The following is a 27,942-nucleotide window of genomic DNA, read 5'->3' on the forward strand; positions in this document are numbered from 1 at the left end:
GTGACAAAGATGATTGATGAAGGAAGGGCAGTGGATGTTATCTATATGGACTTCAGTAAAGCCTTTGACAAGGTCCCTCATGGCAGACTGGTACAAAAGGTGAAGTCACATGGGATCAGAGGGGAGCTGGCAAGATGAATACAGAACTGGCTCGGTCATAGAAGACAGAGGGTAGCAGTGGAAGGGTGCTTTTCTGAATGGAGGGATGTGACTAGTGGTGTTCCGCAGGGATCAGTGCTGGGACCTTTGCTGTTTGTAGTATATATAAATGATTTGGAGGAAAATGTAGCTGGTCTGATAAGTTTGCGGACGACACAAAGGTTGGTGGAGTTGCGGACAGTGATGAGGATTGTCAGAGGATATAGCAGGATATAGTTGGAGGCTTGGGCGGAGAAATGGCAGATGGAGTTTAATTCGGACAAATGTGAGGTAATGCATTTTGGAAAGTCTAATGCAGGTGGGAAGTATACAGTAAATGGCAGAACCCTTAGGAGTATTGACAGGCAGAGATTTCTGAGCGTACAGGTCCACAGGTCACTGAAAGTGGCAACGCAGGTGGATAAGGTAGTCAAGAAGGCATACGGCATGTTTGCCTTCATCGGTCGGGGCATAGAGTATAAAAATAGGCAAGTCATGCTGCAGCTGTACAGAACTTTAGTTAGGCCACACTTGGAATATTGCGTGCAATTCTGGTCGCCACACTACCAGAAGGACGTGGAGGCTTTGGAGAGGGTACAGAAGAGGTTTACCAGGATGTTGCCTGGTCTGGAGGGCATTAGCTATGAGGAGAGGTTGGATAAACTCGGATTGTTTTCACTGGAACGACGGAGGTGGAGGGGCGACATGATAGAGGTTTACAAAGTTATAAGCGGCATGGACAGAGTGGATAGTCAGAAACTTTTTCCCAGGGTGGAAGAGTCAGTTACTAGGGGACATAGGTTTAAGGTGAGAGGGGCAAAGTTTCGAGCGGATGTGCGAGGCAAGTTCTTTACACAGAGGTGGTGAGTGCCTGGAACTTGCTGCCGGGGGAGGTGGTGGAAGCAGGTACCATAGAGACATTTAAGAGGCATCTTGATAAATACAGGAATAGGATGGGAATGGAGGGATACGGACCCCGGAAGTGCAGAAGGTTTTAGTTTAGGCAGGCATCAAGATCGGCGCAGGCTTGGAGGGCCGAATGGCCTGTTCCTGTGCTGTACTGTTCTTTGTTCAATCTCGGAGTTGGGTTCCGTGGTGGCTGCTGCTGCTTCAATTGTCCGTCTCCCTGTCCCCCCGCACCTCCCCCCCCCCCCCCCCCACCCACCCGCACCGCCACAGAAACCGACGCCAGTCTGGGAACAAAATCCAGCACAAGATATCTATTCCCAAATACACATGCATGTCAGCAGTATTTGACATGTCAAAATTATAATGGTTTATTTGTAATTAAATTTATTCAGTTTAATATACTAGAAATGATCTTATGCAGGGCTCATGGTGATTCGGCTGTGCTTCTTTATTGCATGGATGCTGTACCATGTATTATTGCATAATACTAGGACATATCCCATGGCATTAGTTGGAGAATTAAAGGAATGGAGCTGTTGATCAATTAGTATCATCAGGGACACTGATCTAGTAGGGTGTGGCCCTTGGAGTACTTGTAAGAGGCCCTGCAATCTGGCAGTACTGGAATGGAGTCTCAGAATTCAGGGCCTGGGAGCACTAAGAGGGAGGATCCTAGGTTCTAGAGCACTAACAAGGGCGAGCTCCCAGACCATGGTGGTAGGTTTTAGGATCTGGGATCGCTGGAGGAAGGATCCTGGGACCTTGGGACATTTAGGAGGCAGAACAGCCTATTTAGAGCATCTCATCAATTTAAAATGGAAACAATTACTTTGTGGTTACTATGTTAAGTGATTATAACATTCTATTTAAATGTATATATTGGAAACAGTACCTAAAACTGGATTTAAAAATTGGCTTGCATCCAGTATCCATGTATATTTGTCTTGCTTTCCACAAGATCAGGATGTGTAGCATTCTGCTTCACTTGCAAGGCTTGTGCTCAAACCCTTTCGTGTTTGAGTTAACACTTTCTCTGCCACTTTCCAGAACTGCACATGATGATCTCCCCAGCAATTCACTTATGGTTCTTTTCCCATTAGAAACAGTTTTTTATGTTGTCATAGAACATTTAACATGAGTGTTTCCCGGTCCCTGTTTCCGCCCGTGAGTGAATTTCATTAAATTTGCTAATTAACAGGGCATTGCTCACAAAGGAGAGTGTTAATGTCTATTTCTGTATTACTGCATGTTTCCTAATTTCTAATTCTTTGTCTCGCTTTCTGTGTTTCACTCATTCTCTCTCGCTGTGGTTCCTTTCCATTGCTCTGACTTGCTTTCTCTTGTCTCCTTATCTGGTTCTTTCTTTCTCCTTCCTTCCTTCCTTTCCTCCCTCCCTCCCTCCATCCTTCCGTCCTTTCTTCCTCCCTCCCCTTGTCCTTTTTGATACATTTCCTAATCATTCTATTTGCCGATTGATATTTAACACTGCTGCTGCACTAACTATATTTATAACTATCTATTTCTACATGATAATTGAACTCATATTATAAAGCTCTGAATAGAGGCTGCGTGCAAAAAGAGGTGAGAGATGTCAATGCTATGGAAATAAAATGCACAATCCGCACCCAGAGCTTGGATAGGACATTTAGATTTAGAGATACAGCACTGAAACAGGCCCTTCGGCCCACCGAGTCTGTGCCAACCATCAACCACCCATTTATACTAATCCTACACTAATCCCATATTCCTACCACATCCCCACCTGTCCCTATCACCTACCTATACTAGGGGCAATTTATAATGGCCAACTTACCTATCAACCTACAAGTCTTTTGGCATGTGGGAGGAAACCGGAGCACCCGTAGGAAACCCACGCAGACACAGGGAGAACTTGCAAACTCCACACAAGCAGTACGCAGAATTGAACCCGGGTCGCTGGAGCTATGACATGTAGGAGGTTAGGTTAAAGCACCTCTCCCTCATTTTCTCCCTCTTCATATTTCATATACAGAAGACATATAAATCTTATGCTTTCAATAATTAGAGCTATCTCAGTACTGAATGCTGCATTTTAGTCATTTATATTTTAGTTTATCTTGAGAGAAGTGTGATTGAGAATACGTATTATTTCTCGCACCTATTTCCATACAGCAGGCTATAAGTATAGTGTCAGTGCCTTATGTGTCAAATATTTTCCATTTATGGCAGTAATATCACATTAATGGGCTCTTGTATGGAATTTATGCAACAGTATGTTTTGGTTTTATTTTTGTTCAAAGTTTCCGATAAATTTAAATAGGTATTTGGCTTTAGGCTGAAGGTATGCAGCCAAATGTGGGCTGTACTGAGGTCCATAGGACAGCAGCTGTGCAGAAGTGTCTTTGGAGGCAAGTGTGGTGCTCTGTTCCTGGGAGGCTAATTTTTAATGTTGGGAGAGAGCAAGCAGGTGTATTAAAAGCATTGAAAAATAAGTTTCTGCAGTCACAAGGAAGTTCAGTGGACTGCCTGGTCACCATTAAAGTCTGTTTCACTGCATTCAAGCTGATGTGAGACAGTCTGCTGGAGTGAGTTTCGCCTGGGAGTCAGAGACCTGACTTCTGAGTTATGAATGCACTTCCAGGTTGATGCACACCTGAAATTGGTTTGTATTAATGTAAAAGTTGTAGCTTATCTGCATCCTAATTCACAGGTTAAAAGATTCTATTTAAAACTTAAACACAGCAGTAGACCTTAGAACAGTAGCAGATAAATAGATCTGTTAAGTTGATACTTACGCTGAGAACACAGGTAGACAGATGGCAGCATGATATCATTGCTATAACGGAAACTTGGCTTAAAGAGGAGCAAAAACGGAAGCTCAAAATCCCTGGAAATAGAGTTCTCAAGCAGGAAAGAGAGGGGGATAAAAAAGGAGGGGGTGTAGCATTATTGGTTAAAGAATCAATTACAGCTGTGAGGAGGGATGATATGCTAAATGAATAATCAAATGAAGCCATATGGGTTGAGCTCAGAAATAAGAAAGGGGCAGCCACACTACTAGGAGTGTACTATAGACCCCCAAATTGTGAGAGGGAGATAGAAGAACAAATATGTAGGCAAATTTTTGAGTGCAAAAACAATAGGGCAATAATAGTTGGGGATTTCAACTACCCTAATATCAACTGGGATACAAACGGTGTGAAGGGCACAGAGGGCAAAATATTCTTGAACTGCATTCAAGAGAAGTAATGAGCCCAATGAGAGGGGGTACAATTCTAGATTTATTCTTAGGAAATGAAGCTGAGCAAGTGGATGAAGTAGCAGTGGTGACCATTTTTGAGATAGTGACCATAGTACAGTTAGACCATAGCATTGTTATGGAAAAGGACAAAGATAGAACAGGGAAAAAAATTCTAAATTGGGAGAAAGCAAATGTTACGAAGCTGAGAGGTGATCTGGCGAAAGTGGACTAGATAAAGCTACTTGAAGGGAAATCGGTGATAAATCAGTGGGAGGTATTCAAAAGCGGGATTCTACAGGCACAGTGTAGACGTGTCCCCACAAAAAAAAGGGTGGTACTGCCAAATCTACAGCCCCCTGGTTTTCTTTTACTTGTTCCTGGGATATGGGCGTCACAGGCTAGGCCAGCATTTATTTCCATCCCTAATTGCCCTTGAAAAGGTGGTGGTGAGCTGCCTTCTTGAACCGCTGCAGTCCATGTTGTGTAGATACACCTACAGTGCTGTTAGGAAGGGAGTTCAAGAATGTTGATCCAACGACAGTGAAGGAATGGTGATATAGTTCCAAGTAAGGATGGTGTGTGGCTTTCAGGGGAACTTGCAGGTGGTGGTGTTCCCTTGCATCTGCTGCCCTTGTCCTTCTAGGTGGTAGAGGTCACGGGTTTGGAAGGTGCTGTCTAAGCAGCCTTGGTGCGTTGCTGCAGTGCATCTTGTAGATGGTACACACTGCTGCCACTGTGCGTTGGTGGTAGAGGGAGTGAATGTTTGTAGATGGTGTGCCAATCAAGCGGGCTGTTTTGTCCTGGATGGTGTCGAGCTTCTTGAGTGTTGTTGGAGCTGCACCCATCCAGGCAAGTGGAGAGTATTCCATCAAGTTCTGATGAAAGGTCACTGACCTGAAATGTTAACTCTGCTTCTCTCTCCACAGATGCTGCCAGACCTGCTGAGTATTTCCAGCATTTTTCATTTTAATTCTTAATGAGTAGTTTGTCTCTGTCTTCACAAAGGTGAGGGATGATGCAGACATTGTAGTTAAAGAGGAGGAGTGTGAAGTATTAGATACGATAAGCATAAGGAGAGAGGAAGTACACGAGGGTCTGACATCCTTGAAAGTGGATAAATCACCAGGACCGATGGATTGTATCCCAGGTTGTTAAAGGAAGCCATGGAGGAAATAGCAGATGCTCTGAGGGTCATTTTCAAATCCTCACTAGATACAGATGAGATACCAGAGGATTGCAAATGTTGTACCATTGTTTAAAAAGAGTGCGAGGGATAGGCCAAATAATTATCGGCCGGTCAGTCTTACCTCCATGGTGGACAAATTATTAGAATCAATTCTGAGATAGGATAAACTGTCTCTTTGGCACGGATTAATCAGAGATAGTCAGCATGGATTTGTTCAGGGAAGGTCGTGTCTTACTAACAATTGAATTTTTTGAGGAAGTAACAAGGAGGATCGATGAGGGTAGTGTACTTGATGTTGTCTGCATGGATTTTAGTAAGGCATTTGACAAGGTCCCACATGGCAGACTGCTAAGAAAAGTAAAAGCCCATGGGATACAGGGGAATGTGGCGAGTTGGATCCAAAATTGGCTCGGTGACAGAAAGCAAAGGGTAACGGTTGATGGATGTTTTTGCAAATGGAAAGCGGTTTCCAGTGGCGTTCCACAGGGCTCAGTATTGGCTCCCTTGCTGTTTGTGGTATATATTAATGATTTGGGCTTAAACGTGGGAGGCATGAGTGGGAAATGTAAAAATTGGCCGTGTAGTTGATAGTAAAGAGGATAGCTGTAGACTCCAGAATGATATCAATGGTTTGGTTGAGTGGGCGGAAAAGTGGCAAATGGAATTCAATCCAGATAAGTGTGAGGTAATGCATTTGGGGAGGGCAAACAAAGCAAGGGAATACACAATAAACGGAAGGATATTGAGAGGGGTAGAGGAAGTGATAGACCTTGGAGTGCATGTCCACAGGTCCCTGAAGGTGGCAGGACAGGTACATAAAGTGGTGAAGAAGGCATGTGGAGTGCTTTCCTTTATTGGCCGAGGTATAGAATACAAAAGCAGGGCTGCAATGCTGGAACTGTATAAAACACTGGTTAGCCACAGCTGGAGTATTGCGTACAGTTCTGTTCACATTACGAGAAGGACATAATTTCCCTGGAGAGAGTACGGAGGAGATTTACAAGAATGTTGCCAGGGTTCCAAAATTGCAGCCTTGAGGAAAGATTGGATAGGCTAGGGTTGTTGTCCTTAGAACAGAGGAGGCTGAGGGATGACTTAATTGAGGTGTACAAAATTATGAGGAGCCTAGATAGAGTAGACAGGAAGGACCTGTTTCCCCTAGCGCAGAGGTCAATTACAGGGGCAAAGATTTAAGGTGATTGGTAGAAGGATTAGAGGGAGGTGGTGGGTGACTGGTGGTGGAGGCAGAAAAACCCTCAACTCATTTAAAAGGTACCTGCAATTGAAGTGCTGTAACCTGCAAGGCTACAGACCAGGTGCTGGAGGGTGGGATTAGAATGGGTGGCTACTTTTTTCAGCCGGTGCAGACACGATGGGCTGAATGGCCTCTTTCTGTGCCATAACTTTTCTTTGTTCTATGGTTAGGCAGTTTATGAATGATATCTGGTCAAGATTTTAAACCATAATTCACTTATTTCAATTATTGCTCTGGTTGTCCGAGATTAACCCAATTCTAACTGTTCCTCTGACTTTATTTATTTGTTTATGGGATATGAGTGTTGTTGGCTAGGCCAGCATTTCAAGTAGAGTCACATGGTTTTATGAAAGGAAAAGCTTGTTTGACAAATTTATTCGAGTTCTTTGTGGATAAAAGGGAACCAGTCGATGTAATGTATTTGGATTTCCAAAAGGCATTCCATAAGATTCTATATCAAAGGTTAGTGCACAAGATAACAGCTCCTGGTGTTGGAGGTAATATATTAGCATGGATAGAGGATTGGCTAACTAACAGGAAACAGAAGGTCAGGATAAATGGGTCATTTTCAGGTTGGCAAACTGTAACTTGTGGGGTGCCACAGGGATTAGTGCTGGGGCCTCAACTATTTACAATCTATATTAATGACTTGGATGAAGGGACAGAGTGTATTGTAGCCATATTTGCTGTTGATACAAAGATAGGTGGGAAAGCAAGTTGCAAGGAGAATACAAAGTCTGCAGAGGGATATAGATAGGTTAAGTGAGTGGGCAAAAATTTGACAGATGCAATTTAATGCAGGAAAATATGAAGTTGACCACTATGGTAAGGAAGAATAGAAAAGCAGAATATTATTTAAATGGAGAGATACTACAGAATGCTGCAGTACAGAGGGATCTGGGTGTGTCTTCATATATGAATTGCAAAAAGTTAGCATGCAGGTTCAGCGAGTAACTAGGAAGTCAAAAGGAATGTTGGCCTTTATTGCAAGGGGGCTGGAGTATAAAAGTATGGAAATCTTGCTGCAGCTGTACAGGGTGTTGTTGAGACTGCATTCAGTTTTGGTCTCATTTAAGGAGGGATATACTTGCATTGGAGGCAGTTCAGAGAAGGTTCACTAGGCTGATTCCTGGAATGAAGGGGTTGCCTTATGAGGAAAAAGTTTGGCCAAACTCGTTGGCGTTTAGAAGAATTAAAGGTGATATATAAGATTTTGAGTGGACTTGATAGGGTGGATGCTGAGAGGATGTTTCCCCTCGTGGGGGAATCTAGAACTGGGGGCACAATTTCAGAATAAGAGGTCTCCCATTTAAAACAGAGATAGGGAGGAATTTCTTCTCTAAGAGGGTTGTTAATTTCTAGAATTATGTACCTAAGAGAGCAGTGGAGGCTGGGTCATTGAATATATTCAGGCTGAATTTGACAGATTTTTGAACTACAAGGGAGTTGAGGTGCAGTGATTTATGACTTTAACCCCTAATAGGAACTAAAGCAAATCAAGCGTACATCTCTATAAGTCTCCCTTAATTAAGTTCAAACTAGATAAATTCTTATAGACGCTTATTTGGGTCCAAAGAACGGAACTAGTCCTCCCTCAAAGAAAGAAACTAACAGAAAATATTACCATCTTTCGGATAGCCCATTTTTTGCCAATTATAGCTAAGTCATAAATATCCCAGATATTATCAGGATCTGGGAGACTCTCTTCAATATGTATTTCCCCACTTAAGGAGACAGAGAGAGGTGGGTTCTTGTAGTTGTATACAGTATGCTACATGAGACGATTTATTAACTTTTATATATTTATTAAAGAATTGAACATGCAATACACTTTAGCTAAGCATACTACAATGTCAAATGTTACTAAGATGTAACACACAATACTCTTATTTCTAAAATAGAATCCAAAAGTTCAACCTTGATATTGTTACAGCAAACTATCTTAGAATATCCATCAAAATTTAAAGTAAACTATTACCTTAAATTCCCCGAGTAAGTTATAGGTTGAGAAGCATTGATGAGGAATTCAATACTTCTGGTTTCTTGCTTCAAGAACTCTCATGTTTATACTGTCTCTAAGTTATCATCTGACCTTTTAGCATATATGTGTTAGCTTTCTGTGTTTTTTCCTGCTTTTTAGTGCCATATATGGTAATATCATCAGCTACCATCCCCACTTAACGTTTTTGCTGGAAATCCCCTGCTCTTGAAGTTGTGAGCTTTTATCTGGTCAAAATGTTTATAATTGGGTTTACTTAGCATTTGTTTCTGTAAGTACCATTTCATTTTATTATTTTATTATTTGTAATTGTTGTTTGTGGTACCTTGTAGCATCCTTCTGAGTCAATCTGTCTTTTTACCAGCACTATCAACTATTAAGTTTATAGCTGCCTCTTACTAACATCACATAAGATATTTCAGTGTGTTTATCCTCCAATTCCATGGCAACAGAGACCCTGAAATGGATTTCCTAACGTAAAAGGTGCTTCTGGTTCACGTTCTATTTAAACAGGGACCTTGGAAGACCTTGAAATTAATTTTTTAAATCTACTCTTAAAGGGGAATTTCAGTGAGTCTTGAAAACTGACCATTTATTCAATCTTTAATTCTAAAAGATATAATATATTAATTAAGTCTAAATTCTACCTAATTAAGCCTATTATACCTATGTTTCATCACAAAGGGTTATGGTGGAACAGGCAGGAAAGTAGAGCTGAGGCCATGATCAGATCACTCATGATCAGATCACTCATGATCAGATCACCCATGATCTTATTGAATGGCAAAGCAGACTCGAAGGGCTGAATGGCATACTCCTCCTATTTCTTAATTTCTTAAGTGTAGGTACTCCCGCCATGCTGTTGGATAGGGAGTTCCAGAATTTTGACCCAGCGATAATGAAGGAATGGCGATATATTCCAAGTTAGGATTGTATGTGATTTGGAGGGGAACTTGGAGGCTGTTGTGTTCTTTGCTACTTATAATGCAACCTGAGCCATTATGTTTTCTTTGCAACTCCTGTTAACTGATGCTTCACTGTTACTCCAAAGTAAAGAAGTTAAGCTGTAACCTCTTTCAACAGAACATTGCCAAAATATTTTGTTCTGTTTACTTTAATGTAGAAGTAGATAAGGGCTATACAATCCTGGTTAGTGGAAGTCTGTATATTACTGCAGTGTGATGAGTTTTTTTCAACAACAGATCTTCAAGCATCTCACGTCTAAACATATTTACCTAATCAGTAAATTTAATTAAACTGCTTACAGCAACAAATTAATATAACCAGAAGATGGAGTATTAATGTTGCACTCTATAAAGCAATAGCTTGCCCTTATTGTGAATTATAATCACAGTTTTTAAAAATATAGATTTTGATGTAAATGACTAAGAATGTGCTGAATTAGAAATGTTTGGGTCCTTCCCATTTGCAACGCGTTGCTCTCACTAATCTTTTATTTCAACATGATTGCCTTCTGTCCTCATAAGAAAGTAGCATTATATTAAATATACAGTTTAGCTCAATTTTAAATAGAGGCTCAATTACTGGAGATTGATTTATCAGATATAATTTCTCAGTTCATGAATAATTAATCTGAATAATATACCATAATGTACATGCCTTGTGAACAACTAAATAACTAACCCATAATTTTTTGAAGATCTACATAATGTAAGTAAAATGGTGTCTTATTGCTTGCCTCCACCCATACCTTTCTTCCTTCGCCGTTGAAACCTTCATCCATGTCTTTATTATCTTGTGGCTTTTCAAATGTCCAGCCTTCACCTTCCACAAATTACAACTTATTCAAAATGCCTAGGCCATACCCTCATCCATGTTCTTGCCAAGCACTGGCTCCCAATACTCCAGTGAATTAATTTTGAGAGATTCCTCCTTATTTTCAATTATTTCCGTGGCCTCGCCCCGCCCTAACTCAAGGATGTTCTTCACCCATGCATCCCATGTGTGCTTTCTGAAATTCCCTCTGTTCACCCATTGTGAACTACTGCTTCCACTCTCCCTGCTTTCAAAAGCGTTCAAAAACATTTTTAAAAGCGGTGTTTTCCGTCCCACGGCTAACTGCTTGCCTGTTCTTTTTCCCTTTTCCTCCTATTCGGTGTTCTCTTTTCCTGCTCTTTCCTGCTCAAAGTAAGGACTTTGGGATGTTTTTCTACTAATGAGGAATTATACGTAAATGTGAGTTACATGAGTTTTGAATTAATTATATTTTCTTGTACAGGCAAATGAAAGGTCTTTGTAATTTCAAAGACTTTCTGATTCTAATTATTGGGCTAATTTATGCTATATTGCTATTATTAACATGGCCTCCTGTGTTAATGCAATGTTTATTTTGAATTGCAAATTCAGCTAGATATTTATTTTTTAAAAACTTCATTGACTGCACATGTTTACGTGAGTCGTCTGGGCTCTGGAGCATGTTTGTGATACTTAGGCCGGAATTTTACGCCACCCCAGCGAGCCGGATGGTGGCCGGCGAGGGTGGCGTAAAATTGAGCGGGAGGCTCCGGGAGGCCTTCCCGACCCACTCCCGCCTCCGCCCAACTTTACATAGCGGGTGGAAGTCCCGCCTCAGAACAATTAAAGCCCGGGGACCCGTAAAATGTGGGACAGTTCCCCGGGCTAGGCGGAAGCGGGATCGCCACTGACATTTACGTCGGTGGCCAGCTCCCGTCCGTCCGACGTAAAATCCAGCCCTTAGTGTGGTCCCAGTCTAAGTCCGAAAGGATAGAATTAGGGAGCTGGGTACAGAATTCAAAATTAATACCACTAGATCTCAAGAAGTAGGGTGTGGTTTTTGCTTTCTTTCAGGTAACTACTAACTTCAAGCCAAACTCAGATAAGTCAACAGATGATAAAAACATAGTTCAGTGCAGATTCACATTATTGCTGTTGATAGCCTTGAGATGCTCCAGAAGACCTTTTCTAAGCAGGGTCCAGTTCTTGGCAAAACAGTGTTTCACGGTCCACTTTTCTGGATTGCTTACCAATAAATAAGGTGATGCAGTAAGTTGTGACAGCAGAAAACATGTATCTGCAACTGCTAGGTTGAATCTGCAAGAACATGCTCTTGTTTATCCAGTCAGAAAATCAGGGTTTGTTTTCAAAGCAACAGAAATGTTGTTTTCTGATTGACAGCAACACTGGCCATTCACAGGTGTTTGTCCATTCTGCCCTTCCTGTCCAGGTTTAGCCTCCGCTGGTGACGGCTGGCTTGCAACAACAATTAGCCTGCATTCTGAGTGGTGCAGTCAATCAGAGTCCCAGCCACTGTGTGACACTGATGAATTCCAGGAGCCTGCTTCCTGGGTTGAACCTTTTTCTTTCAAGCAAGGCTAAGGTGCACAATGCCAGCTCTGAAATGCAACAGAACTCAAGCCCAGGCTCCAGATAGAAGAGCACGGGTGGGGGAAGAACTGCTTTGAGTAATTTCTACATGCAATAGCTGAGCTTTTCTTGTGCATCTATTATGCTATGGATGCTATTTATATGGCATTATTTAATTTAGTTGAAACCTGCTTTTATATGTATAGATTATATATCTCAACGAATGAAAGCAAGAAAGACTTTTGCATAGTGCCATTCACATCCTCAGTAAGTCCCCAAAGCATTTCACAGCTATTTAATTAGTTCTTCTGAAGTGTTGTCTTGTTATTTTGGAGCCAAATGTAACAGCCAATTTATGTGCAACTATATCCCATAGACAGCAATGAAATGAATGAACAGTTAATTTGTTTTGGTATTGATATTTGAGGGATGAATATTACTCCTCTTCAAACAAAAAATGCCATGGGATCTTTTATGCCTCACCTGAAAGACAGCGCCTCTGACAGTGTAGCAGTCCTTCAGCGACGTTCTCCACAGATGCTGCCAGACCTGCTGAGCGTTTCCAGCATTTTCTGTTTTTGTTTAAGATTTCCTGCATCTGCAGTATTTTGCTTTCATTATAGCAGTCCTTCAGTACTGGGCTATGCTCCAGTCCTGGAGTGGGGCTTGAACTCACATCTTTCAGACTTCAAGGGGACAGTGCTACAAATGAGCCAAGATGTCACTTAGGCTTAATTTATGCTAGTCACCACTACCAGATTAGCATCCTTAGGCAAAGCTTTCAACTATATAGAGAGATTTGTTTTGTAAATTTGAACCTTTATCATCACTAGTGAGGGTTTGGGAACTATTAAATAGCATTTTAATGAAAGACATTTTTATAATGTTTTCTATTCAGTTTTATTATTCTAATAAAATAAGAGAAATATTCTTTAAAATCTGCATAGATGTTAACTATCAAATTACCCATTCAAAAATCCTGTGTTCTCTTGGTATAATTAAACAGAAGCTCACATTTTGTCGCATGTCTTGCATATAAGTTTGTTGGTGACTAAAGCCGATGAAAATGTAATTTTAAGTAAGGAAAATAAGCTTTTGTTTTGAAAATTATGTAATAGATGATATAAATCCTACCTCTAATAATTAAATATTAGATATTTGTTGTTTAACATTTGCTAAATACAAACTGTTTTACAGATCAGTGGTTCACAGTCCCTTTCTTGGCATGACCTGTGCATCGTGATTATAAACAGTGATTTGGTTGGCAATATTTTATAAATTAGAAATGTTCTATTATGTAGTTATAAAGGATGTGTTTTATGCACAAAAGAGGGGTTGGATTTAGTGGGGGCGGCTGAGTCCTGTCGCCAGGGCTGAAAGCGGTAGCTGGGGGGTGGTGATCCCACTTCAGCGGGTGGCAGGATTCGGGGCCAGATTTTGCTGGCGGCGGCCACTTAATTGGCCCTGGCACCGTTCTATTAAGAACTGTGGCCCGCCCCCAAGAGCTGCTCGCCAATCGGAGGGCTGGCAACTGAGCAGCCACAGCACGCCACCACTAGCAGTGACCACTGCTGAGGCTACACCTGGATGATGAGGGCACATCATAGTTGGGTAATTGGGGTCTGGGGGTGCCAGGGCCAGCTGGTTGGGGGGTGGGGGGGGGACTGCATTCGCAGAGACCATGCATAGTCATTGGGTAGCCATTGCTGTCAAGGGGCCCCTCCGTGGACCAAAAAGTGCCCAAAATGGAGCCCCCCCCCTCCCCCGAGAGCCCACTGGGAGGCTGCTATGGTTTAGCTAGAGGTCTCCCCACGTGGCGGCGGACCATCCCCTCCCCAGCTGCTGGTAAATTACCAGAGGAGACAGGAAGAGGCCCTTACTTACTTAAGTGGCTCAGTTGGGCTCCAGGTGGGTAGGCCATCTGCCAGCTTTCCCACCGCTAGCAAAATAACATAGCAGTGTGAAGACATCGGGCACGCCACCTGATGCTTTCTTGCACCATCTTCCTGCCTCCCAGCCCATCCCCGGAGGGCTGGTAAAATTCAGCCTGAGATGTTTGTTTCCAGCTATAACTTGCTTTGTGGTATTTGTACATGGGATTATGTATAATTTTGCAAAAGTAGATTCATTGCCCATCTTTGAGGTCGTGACCCGTAACCTAAGAATCAGTTATTGTATGCTATAGTTTTGATTATATAATAGTATTACACCTATAAATATCATGAAAGTAAGTTGTGGTGAACAGTTTATTAGCATTTCACATTGTATCAGGTAAGTCTGATTTTGTGTCTATTAAAGGGCTTGATGAGTAATATAACTGGTCTGTTTCCAGTCCAGACTCATTCTTCTGAGAGGGGTTTGCCATCTTTTTTGTTCCTGCATGCCAATCCAGACACCATAAAAAAAGAGTTAAACTTGGCATTTGAGCACCAGGTTTGGTAGTGAATGATTGAACTGTTTCCGATCCTTATTTAACTACATTCCCACCCTGCCTGTAATCTACCTTGCCCTTGGAAATGCTTCTACACCATGTACATGGGAACTGTCTCCTCAGTGAGACCATACTCTCTCCATAATTTGTTATGGTAATCCAGAGTGCTTCGTGTGCCGGATGGTAATGTTCCTTTTAGGTTCTCCTCATTCTTGAAGTAAGCTGTCTTTGCCTTCTTCAGTTTTCTACACATGATGTAGTGCAGGGGAAGATGAGCTGTTAACTGCTACATTAAAATATTACTGGGTGGCCTTCAGTTAACAGTAAGCTGGATTCTAACTTTAAGTTGCCTTTCACTGGAGCTTCCCTCTGAACCATTTCCACTTTCCCATTGTGGGCATTGCTGTACTTTCAGCAAATGGCGCCCCACAATAGACCTGCAGATACCACTTGTAGGTCAGGAAAGCTATTCAGCTCATCATTCCTCCACTCAGAATGACGATACTGTCACTCCTCCCCTCGTCCCACCTTCTGTTAATTATTTCTTAAATGATTCCAAGGTATCTGGTGCCTCCATTCCATCCAATAGTTCAATGTATGATCATTTTTTGTGAGGATTTCCTTTGACCTGCTTTCTTGGCAAGTGCTAAGAATGCAGTTCGCTGCCATCATAGGAATGAGTAGTCATCTGACCAACACTTGATAAAAGCCTTCAAAACTAAAGTTGGGAATTTCAATTACAAGTCATAAACAGTCCCCTCTGCATTGGAGAGGAAAATTTCGTCAGTGCCTGGTACCTTGGTGAATTCCTTCTCTGATGCATTCTTCCATTGAGTACCACCTGGCTTTCGTGCATTCAGCTCGATTAAGGGCACCTCATACAGTAGTTTGCATAACACGGCACAAAACAGGCTATTCGAGTTTGACTTTGGCCTTGAATTAAAGAAATGTATTTTGGATAAATTGATACTCGAAAGCTTATTAGGATATCTCTAATTATTATCTTGAGTTTTGTTTAAATTACCATCCCAGCTAAGCACATGTTAATCTGATAGGTTCTCTATTCAGAATTGAAAAGAGAAGACACATTGTAATATTCTGAATGGTTGATTTTGTTTACTGTACCTTGGGTCATTCAGCTCGCTTTGTGCATGAGATTCTGTTGCTAGGATCTCAGAGGATTACAAAAAGGACTTTGTGGGCTTGTGACAGAATCACTGATTAGATGACATATTGGGAGCAGTTTGGAAAACACTTGCACCCGCCCCCCCCCCCCCCCCTCCCGACCCCCAGTCGTTTCCAGAAAAACAATTTGTTCATTATAAATGCAAGTTGTTAGGATTCTCTTGTCAGGATTTATTAAAAAGCATGCCATAATATGATGAAAGCAAAGTGCAGAAAATATGCTGTATTTACTGCTAATGATTAATATTTAATTGATCGTCATTAGGGGAGAGTAGATACAGATAGAAATATTTTTAGTTAGCATTATTTTAGCTTTAGAAGTACGTTGGACTTACTTTTGCTGTGGATAACAGAAATTGATGAGCAGTGCATGAACTGCTGGCTGTAAACCGTCTGTACAATGGTTAGTTCGAGCTGAATTGTTTGCACGTCCTAACCTGTTTACATTGGGCAAAGCACTCTAATAATTTTGTTCCTACATTAAAACAGTGACTACACTTCAAAAGTACTTCATTGGCTGTAAAGTGCTTTGAGACATCCGCTGATCGTGAAAAGCGCTGTATAAATGCAAGTCTTTCTTTTCCTTTTCAAAATACCAAGTTAAATTATATAAAGGCGTTTTACACAGTATCACCAGTCTGTTAACTTTTGAGGGACTGTACGTGCAAGGTACCAAAGAATCATAATTGTTGAATTAGGAACATTTATAAATGCTGTAAGATTCTGTTTGACTATTGTTCTGCGGTTCCTATGTTTCTGTTCTGCAACTGGTTTTAGAAGTAGCTTCTGCTCATGCCTGTACACCACCATCTCCAAAGACCTATCCCTGACCCTTTCCTCTTCATCTGTAGTCATGGGATCAGCTTTCCCTTTGTATGTTGATGACACAGTGTTCGACTTCTACGTTTCTTGATCCTACTTGCTTGTCTGACATCAAGGATTGAATTTTTGAGCCCTGCCGAGGTCAGGAATGGAGGCGGACTGGGCTCGGAAATACCGGCGCCGGCCGGTGTGCTGGTTTCCTGACTCTGTTCCTGTCGCCAGCCATTTTTGCCAAGGTGGATTTGGGGCTGGCAGGGCTAGCTGCCCCCTTGAGGCGGGTATCCAGTTAGGCTCATTAAGAGCCTTGTTAACTTTACTTAAATCCTTCCCGTTTCCCAACACAATGAGGTGGGGGAGGAGCTGCTGATCTGCTTGTAGGCGGGCACCCAGCAGCAGCTTGGGAGGAGCAGTACTCCAGGCAGGCCTCACAGGCCTTCCCTGCCTGCCGAGGTGTAGGTGCATCCATAGGCCGCCCTGCAGAGGGATTCCCCCAGCCCCACCTCACGGTGGTGGCCTGGCTGCTCATTGTATTTTTATTTAAAGTTTTAAAGAAGTTGCCCCTTTGCACCCCCCCTATCTTCGCTGCTCTGTCTATCAGTGCAATTAATTGAAGATTCTTGCCCTAAACTTTAAATTCACTCACGGCCTTGCCACAGCCTATCTCTGCAACCTCCCCAACTCGTGTCCCCTCCTGCACCTTTCAGTCCACTAACTCTGGTTCTTTGTGAATTTCCCCCCAGCCCCTCCATTGCCCCCATCATTTGGTGGCAAAGTCCTCATTGACTCTACTCTCTGGAGATCCCTACCTATATTTCTCTGCTTCTCTCCACCTTTAAAAAATCTTCTCAAAACACATCTTTGTAGCCAAATTTTCAAGCTCTTAAGACTTGCATGTCTCGTTAATTAATTCCTTTATTGCTTTTATTTTTTTCTTCTGCCCCCCCCCCCCCCTCGGAAACCATCTTTAGATGTTTTCTACATTAAATGTATTCTGCTGATTGCACTGCCTCTTCAAATTGCTCTCATTTTCTTCAGTTCAAAAACACGTTTTAAAAGATTTTTCATATCAAAAAATATTTGATACACTAAGAAACTGACCTGTGTACACCAATGAAATTATTGAATGGTTCAGTATAAGTTTAGTTTAGTTTAGAGATACAGCACTGAAACAGGCCCTTCGGCCCTCCGAGTCTGTGCCGACGATCAACCACCAATCTACACCAATGCTACACCAATCCCATATTCCTACCACATCCCCACCTGTCCCTTTTTTTCCCTACCACCTACCTACACTAGGGGCAATTGCTAATGGCCAATTTACCTATCAACCTGCATGTCTTTGGCATGTGGGAGGAATATAGTTTCTATTAAGACATTTTCAGCAGTTTTAAATCCGTTTACTCACGGGCGGAGACTGGACACCCATGCTAAAAATGCTTATTTTTGATGGTAAACCCATTTTCAGCTGTATTAATGAAACATCACCCAGGTTACCACTCTTAAATGCATCAAGGAATATTTCTTAATGGAAAGCAACATTAGCTTCCATTACCTCCTATTATGTTGCCCAGTTGCGCGAGTTCATGGAAGATTTCACCTTTGTGATTTTATCTTAGTGTAAACTTCTAATCACCGCAATTTCCAGCACATTTTGGGTACAATTCCCCAATTGCGCCCAAAACAGAAACACTTCCCTGAAGCAAGTAACATCCATGATGCACAGAAATTATGAAGCTGGAGAGAAATAAAACTGTCGTGTTACGCTGATCAATACAGCATCTATTTCTTAAAATTATTAAAAATTTCTCTGGTTTTGCACTTACTATGACACACATGACTTTTGTTTTCCCTCTTTTTCATGTTAAAAAGGTTGACAAACACTTCATCGTACCTTGTCCTCTAATATTGTTGCAGGTCTATTAGGATTTTCCAGTATGTTTGGAAAGAAGAAGAAACGTCTTGAAATCTCAGCACCTTCTAACTTTGAACATCGGGTTCATACTGGATTTGACCACCATGAGCAGAAATTTACAGGACTTCCTCAGCAATGGCAAAGCTTGCTTGCAGACACAGCAAATAGACCTAAACCTATGGTTGATCCATCCTGTATCACACCTATACAGTTAGCTCCTATGAAGGTACAGGTTCAGTTCTTTCATGCTGTACTTTCTGAACTGCATTGTCTTTTGCATTTAATTTTATTATATTGAAACGGTTAGGTGCTTTTATTCATAATGTAACCACAGGACAGTCACAACTTGGGGAGAGTTTGTGATGACAAATCTGTAGATAATGCATTCAAGTTTAACCATTACCCAGTCATAACCTAGGATTTTTGCCACATGACTGTGTACAAGTGTAAGCACGGTCAGGTTTATTTTTGCCAAAACAGAAGCATTGAGGGACACTGCTCTGAAAATGTGGGATCTCTAATACTGTGCGATGTGCTAACAGTTCTTTTGCTACAGGGTAGATTAGGGTAGTTGGTGAGAAATGCTGGTGATTTCAGAGCACCTGTTCCAGCTGAGGGCAGTGGGGTTGGCAGTTTATTAACCTGAAAACGATTGCTATGCTTTGGCTGTGTCCTGTACTTAACTGAAACTGTCTTCTGTTGACTACTGTTTAGGCAGCCATGTCTTCTAACTGTTGGTTGGTGTTACTTTCTGTGATTGGTAAATATTGTTGCTGTCTGCAGCCTGCCGCATGACATAGGCCCTTTGCAGAGTGAAGTTGTGTAGAACACAGCAGGCGGCAATAATCTGAAAGGCGATTCTGTAATACTTCTTAATTAGTCCAGGCATCAGAATCTTTGGGTGGAATTTTGTGCTGGTGGCGGAGGTCTCAACGTCAGGGGAAACTGACGCTGAGATCCTTGCGTGACCTCTTGTAAGGAATGCCCGCTGAATTTAGTGCCAATCAGGCATTTAACTGAACAGTGGCAGGCCTCCCGTAGAATTGAGGACCCCGCTGCCGGAAGTCCTGGGCTTGCAGAGCTGCCGGCCAATCAGAGGCTGGCAGCTGCGGCGCCACCTGTAGCTGCAGCCACCAGGCACTGAGGAGCAACAATGGAACCAGGCTCAAGATAGGTTGGTGGGGGTGGTTCGGCAGCAAGGGCAGGGAGGCAGCCCACCACCAGCCGGGATGCAGCCCACCACACGGGTAATTGTGGCTGTGACGGGGCGAGGCCCTTAATTAGGGGTTAATTAATGGCCTCAATTGGCAGCGGAGCAGGACGGTAGTTCACAGGTCTTCCTGCCCCGGGACTAAATTTCAGTGAAGGCGGGATGGTGGCGGGGTGACCCCCCCCCCCAAACCCCCTCTACTGTCCCACACGATTTTTATGCTCTTCCCGCCGCAGAGGAGAGCATAAAATCCCACCTTTTGTGTGTGAATACTGAGACTGTGCAACTCATGTTTCTCTTCAACATTTGTACCAGTTCCTCAGTAGGGTGAGTATCTCTGCCTGCAGTGGATAGACTTGGTTATTACGGATGGGTAGAAGTTTTCCTGGTCTTTCAAATGAGATTAGAACCATGGATTACTGTAAAGTGATTATCATAACTGCCAGTAGTGGATATGGTTCTATATCTGTGGTCACAAAATAGAGACATATTGCTGGATGTTCATGAAAGGGGTGGCATTGGGTATATGTCCAGCAACAAATGTTTGGATCTAAACATGTTTGGCAGTGCAATAGCAGGTTCTCCTCAATCCCTTGAGATGCAAACACTCCATGCTTCCTGTGATCCTGCCCTTCCGGAACCTGCAAACCGAGGAGGCCCATAGGTCAACTCAAAGTAGCACACAATGACCTTTTCCTGGAGAAAACAGGAATAGAAAGTAGTCATAGTCCAGCTTTAAGAATCTCTCATTGAGACTCAATAGCTTTCTTGCTCAGACAACTTAAAAAGAACACTGAAGCGGTAAGTAACAAACAGCTACATAGAAATCAGCAATATAGCAATTTGCCTATCCCAGCCAAGAGCCAACATGAAGGAAGAAGCTTCATGTACAGTGCCCTTAATTATCGGACTGGAGCACCTGGAGAACTGCTGAGGCACTCCAAACACATACTGAGGCCAAACCCTCATTTGCCTTTTAATCAGCCTGTTCTACCACAGGGATGCAAGGCCGAAGTGCCACAACAGCCTGCATAATGTATTATAGCATGCTGCACACACTGCCCCAGTCTTTAGGCATCCAATTCATAGTACATTATAGGTACCAAAGTTTACATTATAGTTCTTAATGAATTTTGCAAAAAAGCTACACAGGCAACATTTTTAACTAATCAATGTACAACTAATTGTGTTGGTAGGCTTAAGTTGTGACTATTACAATGCATGTAAATTTAAAATTAACAATGGAAAAAGAATAGAAAAAGGAGAAAGCAGTAATAAATATTTAGTTAAATTCCCATTTGCTCTTACAATTAAAAAAAAAAGCAGCTTTTAAACTTTCTTGTAGCTGGGCAAGTGACAGTGTTCAGGTGCTTGAGTTTGCAGCACCTGGAGTGTTAGGTCACTGGTTTGCACGTGCAGTAACCACTCAAAGTACATGATATGCCACAGCTCTTGCTCTCTCGATGTTGAACAGACCCAGCCTGAAATGGTTCAGCGGTACACTGTGCATGGTAAATAAAATTGGCCGAGGACTTCTGTCAATTGAACTGGATCAGCATATATTTGGATTAAAGTGTCCAATTTATGTTTGCGCGCAAGTTACGTTCATTAAATACATAACATTAATTATAGGCATAAAAGGAAAAACTGCAAGTTCTGGAAATACACAGCACGGGCCATACATCTCAAAAGAAGATAAGTTAATGCAAAGTGCAGTATCATGATAAACCCTAATGGAGAGTCTACAGTTACTAAACCAAATCCTTCCATCGCCTAGCAGATGCTGATTGACCTGTCAATATCCAGCATTTTCTTTGTACTTACTTCTTTTAAGCAGAAGTGTTTTTGCAAAATAGATTCTCAGTTAAAAACAGTAAGTGGATGTAGAATTTCCTTGACTGTAGTTGGTGGTTAAGATTTTACAAAGCTTGATCCACTGGAGGTTTTATCTGTCATCACCTCTTTCAGGGAATGCAGTAGATGCTGTATAAACTTCTTATATTGTGAATAAACAAGGAAGAAAAGTCCTGCAGAGATGCTGAAACAACCCACTGCTCATACTGTGCAACCATGCTTAGGTCACTTTAAACTGGGCATTTGAAAGAGTCACACCTTTCATAACTTAACACTCACTTTCTCTTCACATTTTTAAATCATTTTGCAGTGTAGATATCGTATGACAAGTTTTTGTTATATTATCAGAAACTCAGTTTTTCTTTCATGTTTTTTGTCATCCTACTATACGGTGTTTGAGCCAATTGCTGTGTTCTTACTACCAACTGGCTTCCCTTCTCCAGTAATTACTTGGTCCACAGCTGTTTGTTGCCCTTGTAATTTAGGATTCCCAACTGTAGTGACAGATCTTGATAATCTCCATCTTGAACATTCTGGGATGTAATACAATCTTGATCTGCAACATGATGAGGCCAACCCCAGGACCAAGCAACCTGAAAATGATTTTTCTGTGAAATCCTTGTGGGGCGAGAGGAGAAGGAAAGATCCACCCCCCACCCCCACCCCTCCCCTCCCAGCCCCAGGCGATTCCCGCCATCCCAAGGCTCCCCACCAGATTTCCCACCCTACCCGCCAACCCTGTCAGTTCTGCCATTGAAGGGAGGCTGTCCTGGATTATTTAAATGAAATCTGGGAGTTAAAATGGCGTGGGGTTCATCTGGAGATCTCAGTGAACGTTTTCCTCCTGTACACACCCCTGCCTGTCCCAACAATCAAGGCCTTTATCTCTGAAGTAGCCTCTTGGGACTTCCACTGATATCTCAGCATCATCTCATTCATACAGCTAACACTAAATTCCTTATCCATAAATAGTTCACTGTCTGGAGAAATGGCTATCTGAGTTTGCTCAACATTTTATTTGTAATTAGGGGAAACCTGGTTCCAGCTTTACAATTGCTATTGAACTGGTGTTACTTGGTGATGGAAACTGAAGTTGGTTCACTATTACTCTCAGTTGGCTGTAAGTGTGTGCGGGTTATCTTTAATATATCTGTATTGATATTATGTGACAAGTCACAATAGCGTTAATATGTTGGTTGAGTAGAACAAGCAATTTACTTTAATATATCCCCAGTGGCTGCCGAATAAATGAGAAATATAATGTGCATTCTACATTGATGGGATGGCTTCTTGACTACCAGGTTTCAAAGAGGAAAGTGCATGTTGTAGATTAGCACCACTCTTGTTTTTGGACATGACCAATGAGTCTTCATTAGATTACCCAATTCTACTGCTTTAGGCCACACATCTATTGGGTTACACAACCATTTACTGAATAATCCATCTTGAATGAGATGGAAATCAACTCATAAACCCAAAACGGTCTTTTGATGGCAATGAGACAATGATAATTTAGTAGTACTGAACTGATCAAATACTGCAGAGTTATTGGGAAATAACAATCCCAAAGAATCCCAAATGGAAAGCTCATTACTTTTTGTGTGTAACAAGGCACAAAAATGATTGATGATGTTTGAAGTGAGGGTTTTCTGAGCCAGTATTTGTTGCAGGTTTAGTGGGGGAGGAAGATTAATAAATTTTCAGATTAATTTATCAACTGAGTAAAAAATCAGAGCTCCTCAGGAAGGCTTTAACAATGATCCTTCAAGGTTACATTGCTCAATAGATATAGCATTCCAAAATTTGTAAAGTAGCTGACAATTGCACCAGTCAGTGAAAAATCTTTTTAACAAGTACTTCACAACTTTCTACATTAGTTGTTTTTATTAATTAAGGTTGAAAGGCATAGTTAATCTTACATTCTCCCTCTCAAATCCCTTTATCATTTTATTCCTTTCCCTCCCCCCAGAGTGTCAAGTTGGACTATTCATTCTTTATTCTTGATGTAAAATGTATTGAGACTTCTTCCTGCACTTGAATGCTATAGAATGTACGTTCTTTAATGTTTTATGCATTAACATGTTAACATTATGCTATTTCAAAATTTTAATAACATAAGTAAGCCTACAGACATTATTTACATTTTATTACATCATTCAGAGATGGTACCTGCAGACATTGGGTCTGCTTTTTTTAAAATCATTCTTCAGATGCGGGCATTGCTGGTAAGTCCGACACTTATTGCCCATCCCTAGTTGCCGTTGAGAAGGTGATGGTGGGCCATCTTCTTGAACTGCTGCAGTCCAAGTGTTGAGCTTGCTCCTACAATACTGTAACATTAGGAAGTTCCAGGATTTTGACCTATCGACAGTGAAGCAATAGCGATATATGTCCAAGTCAGGATGTTGTATAACTTTGTGAGGAATGAGGAGGTGGTGATGTTGCCATGCACCTGCTGGCCTTGTCCTTCTAGGGTTGGGAGACACTGTGAAAGAAGCCTTGGCATGTTTTAGCAGTGCATCCTATAGATATTACACGGAGAGTGAATGTACAAGCCAGTGGATGGGCTACTGATCAAGTGGACTGCTTTGTCTTGGATAGTCTCAAGCCTCTTGAGTGTTATTGGAGCTCCACCCTCCAAGCAAGTGGAGATACTTAATCGCATCCCTGGCTTGTGCCTTGTAGGTGATGCAGATGTTTTTTGGGGAGTCAGGAGGTGAATCACTCGTCACAGAATCTGTAGCTTCTAGTGGGTGTAGCATTTCTGTGTCGGGTCCAGTTGAGTTTCTGGTTAACAGCAGTCCCCAGGATGTTGGTGTTGGCGTACTCAGCGATGTTAATCCCATTGAATGTCAAGGGGAGGGTGTTAGGCTCCCTCTTTTTGGAGATAGTTATTGCCTGGCACTTGTGTCACATGAATGCTACTTGCCACTTATCAGCCCAATGGATGTTGTCCAAGTCTTTCTGCTTGGCCTGCTTCATTATTTGATGCTACTGAGCTGAACACTACAATTATTAGCGAACAGCCCCAAATCTGACTTCATGATGAAGGGAAGGTCACGATGAAGGAACTGAAGATAGTTTTGTCGACGACACTTCTCAGGGGCTCTTGCAGTGATATCCTGGGGCTGAGGTGATTGGTCTCCAGGAACCACAACCATCTCCCTTAGTGCCAGGTGTGACTCCAGCCATTGGATTCCCCCCCACCCCTTCCCCACTGACTTCAGTTTTGCAAAGGCCCCTTGGTGCCATACTGAATCAAATGCTACCTTGATGTCAAGGCCAGTAACTCTCACCTCACCTTTGAAATTCAGCTCATGTCCATGTTTGGACCAAAGCTGTAATTGAATCTGGAGCTAAGTGGTTCTGGGGGAATCCAAACTGAGCATTGGTGAGCAGGTTATTGGAGAGTTAAGTGTTGAAGACCCTTTCCATTACTTGGCTGATGTTTGGGAGTAAGCTGGTGGGGCTGTAATTAATCGGTTTGGATTCATCCTGCTTTTTCTGGGCAGGGTATTCTTGGCAATTCACCATATTGTCAGGTAATTGCCAATGTTGTATCTATCCTGGAACATTTTGGCCAAAGGCATGGCTAATTCTGAAGCAAAGTTCTTCAGCACTACAGCCAGAGTATGGGCTGTTCTTGTGCCAGTTGCCTTTGCTATGTCCCGTGCTGTCAGCCGTTTCTTGATAAGTGGAGTGAATCAGATTAGCTGAAAACTGGCATCTGCATTCATAGTAACCTCGGGGAAGCTGAGAAGGATCATCCACTCAGTGCCTGGCTGAAGATGGTTGTGAATGTTTCAGCCTTGCCTTTTGCACTCCTGGGTTCCACCATCATCATGGATGGAGAAGTTCATGGAGCCTCCTCTTCCTGTTAGTTTAATTCTCCAGTATTGGATGGGGCAGAACTTGCCGGGTTTTGAGCTGATCTGTTGATTGTGGGATCATTTTGCTTCCACTGTTTAGTATGCATGTAGTTCTGCATTGTAGCTTCACCAGGTTGGCACCTCATTTTCAGGTATGTCCGGCATGCTTTTCTACGCACCTTATACTTACGAAGAATTACGTTATGCTGATACAAACATCAAGTGTCAATTTAGTTTGTGAAACTACTGTAATTTGGTATTTTTAAAAATCTGAAAATCTTCCAGAATAAATTGTTTTAGCTTTAGAAGCTGATTCACAGTACAGTTCAGAATGCTAAAAAAAATCTATATTTCCTGGGCAGACTAGGCTTCTAGGCTTCCCACTGGGAAATAAGGTTTAAGCCTTCAGTGTTTGTGCTCCCTTGAACAAATTTTTATATCCATGAAAAATGCACTTCATTTTTTCAAATGATGGATGACTTTAGGTGTATGCAGCTGAAGTTATAATAAGCTCACATTCCATTGCATGCCACATAGCCATTTGCTGTAACGTCATGAGCAAGGCCTTTTAGGGTTTGGTTTTCACAAATAATCAACCTGAATTCTGAAATGTGGTCCCGAAAGGCTGGTGAACATGCTCGAATAAAGCATAACTTACTTGGTTGCTGTAAAGCATGATCCAGCCAGGTTGGTCTATATGTGTGTGATGTGGTGATAGGGGTCACTAAACAGCTGCACATTGACTGAGCAGAATCCTTTTTTATTCACGTAGCTCATTGAAATGTGCCGAGGGGCCTGGAATCCAATAGCTGGCAAGTGTCTGGCAGAGAAAGAAATTAATATGGCTGCTTATTAAGTTTCAGTTCCCGACAAGAGAACCTGGCTGACCTTTAATGGGCATTTGAAATGGGAGATTAGCACACTGCACATGCTCTGCAAACAGGAAAATTGCAGGCTCCCTTTTTTCGGTAGAATTCATGAATTAATATTTGAATCGGTAATGAAGTGAACACACAGTATAAGGCGTGAATCTGTACTGGCAACTTGAAATCTTTACCAGAATTTTCAGCATTATGTTGGGTAGGCAGGAAACATACACGTTCAGGAACTTTCAAAATCACTGTCCCTTATCTGCACAGTTTCAGTTGATGTAACATATTGAAATTTTCAGAGTCAGTCAAGGTCATCAAGAATGAAAGATCAGGTTGCATTAAAAATTAAACCTAAATTCCTTTCATGCTGATTGGATTGTTAAAAGGGAAAAATTACAACTGGAGACCAAAGTGTGCCTGCTGTATATAGATCAAGTGCTTTTGTTTAATATGTCTTTGTCACAGAAATGTGCTTTCAGATGATAATTCCAAAATCACTATTAGGGAGGGATTACACTGCATTTTACCAGGAAAGAAAATGCTGCAGGTTTTAATGAAGTGTGTTGTTGCTGCTGATTGCAGCAGTATGGTGTATGAAATGAGGTATTAGCCAAAGAACATCAAGTGTTCATGCAGGTGTTAGTGGAAAATCGTAAACAGAGGAAGCATTTGATAGGGACCTTTTATTATAATTTAGAGATTTTTGCAATCCTGGGGGAAGCTTTGAGCTTGTTCTCTCCTGTTTCATGTAATGTAGTGTCACACAGTATGAATTGTGTCTTCATATGTGAAAACTTTTGCCTACATTATATCACACTTGTCACAATGCTGTCTTTTTCTACAGCTCCAAATATAATTTGAGACATGCATCACAGCAGCACGTCAAACGTCTGCAATTACAAATGAATGTATTAACAGTTTAAACAAAGATAGTTTAAAGTGTCTCAAAATTATATGCATTTCATAGTAACTTAATAATTTCCTCGTACTATTTGAGTATAGTCCAGGCTAATTGGTGTCCAATATGTCAAGTGCTTGTATACTGTATTATTGCTCTATAAACACATGCATGTTCGATAAGAATATAATTCAGCCAAACTTTTTGGGGGAGAAAAATGAAGTAATGCTGCCCTCTAAAGGTTGCCACAGCTTAGTTCATCCCAACCAAGTTCTTTTAAAGTAATGCTGATAATATGTGTTTTAATTTATTTATTTAGAGATACAGCACTGAAACAGGCCCTTCGGCCCACCGAGTCTGTGCCGACCATCAACCACCCATTTATACTAATCCTACATTAATCCCATATTCCTACCACATCCCCACCTTCCCTCAATTCCCCTACCACCTACCTATACTAGGGGCAATAATGGCAATTCTCTCTGCTCAATCACTGGCCTCTTATTGTTACATCTGTTTCCTTATCCGACAATTGATATGTTGGCTCTCCATCCCCCAGCACATGAATGCCAAAGTTCTTATGCTTCTCTATGTCCACGTGTGGAATTGGTCAATTCAAATTCTCCATACTTCTCCAGGCCTGTGTTCTAACATGCACACACTGCTGTTCCACCTCTAGCCGACAGTACTCCCTTCTGCCTCTGTTCCATCATCACTGGCAGAGCCTTCAGTCATCCTGCCTCAAGACTCCCTCCCCAGACTTTTTCACCTTGCCTGCACATCTTTCCCTACTTTCAAAGCCACCTCCAAATCTATCTTTTCAACTAGATTTTCTGT

At 41.9% G+C, this 27,942-nt stretch overlaps 1 protein-coding gene across 4 annotated transcripts in view; it reads left to right on the forward strand.

The window, feature by feature from the left end:
* pak5 (p21 protein (Cdc42/Rac)-activated kinase 5) overlaps positions 1-27,942 on the forward strand; it is a 225,675-nt gene that overhangs the window by 95,866 nt on the left and 101,867 nt on the right. For all 4 annotated transcript variants that reach the window (XM_068044337.1, XM_068044340.1, XM_068044339.1 and 1 more), the window contains exon 2: positions 18,405-18,628. In XM_068044337.1, coding sequence (XP_067900438.1) covers positions 18,425-18,628 — 204 coding nt within the window. In that variant the 5' untranslated portion in view covers positions 18,405-18,424. The remainder of the gene's footprint in view (positions 1-18,404; positions 18,629-27,942) is intronic.

Source organism: Heterodontus francisci, chromosome 13 (genome assembly GCF_036365525.1).
Source record: "Heterodontus francisci isolate sHetFra1 chromosome 13, sHetFra1.hap1, whole genome shotgun sequence".
Taxonomy (NCBI): Eukaryota; Metazoa; Chordata; class Chondrichthyes; order Heterodontiformes; family Heterodontidae; genus Heterodontus; species Heterodontus francisci.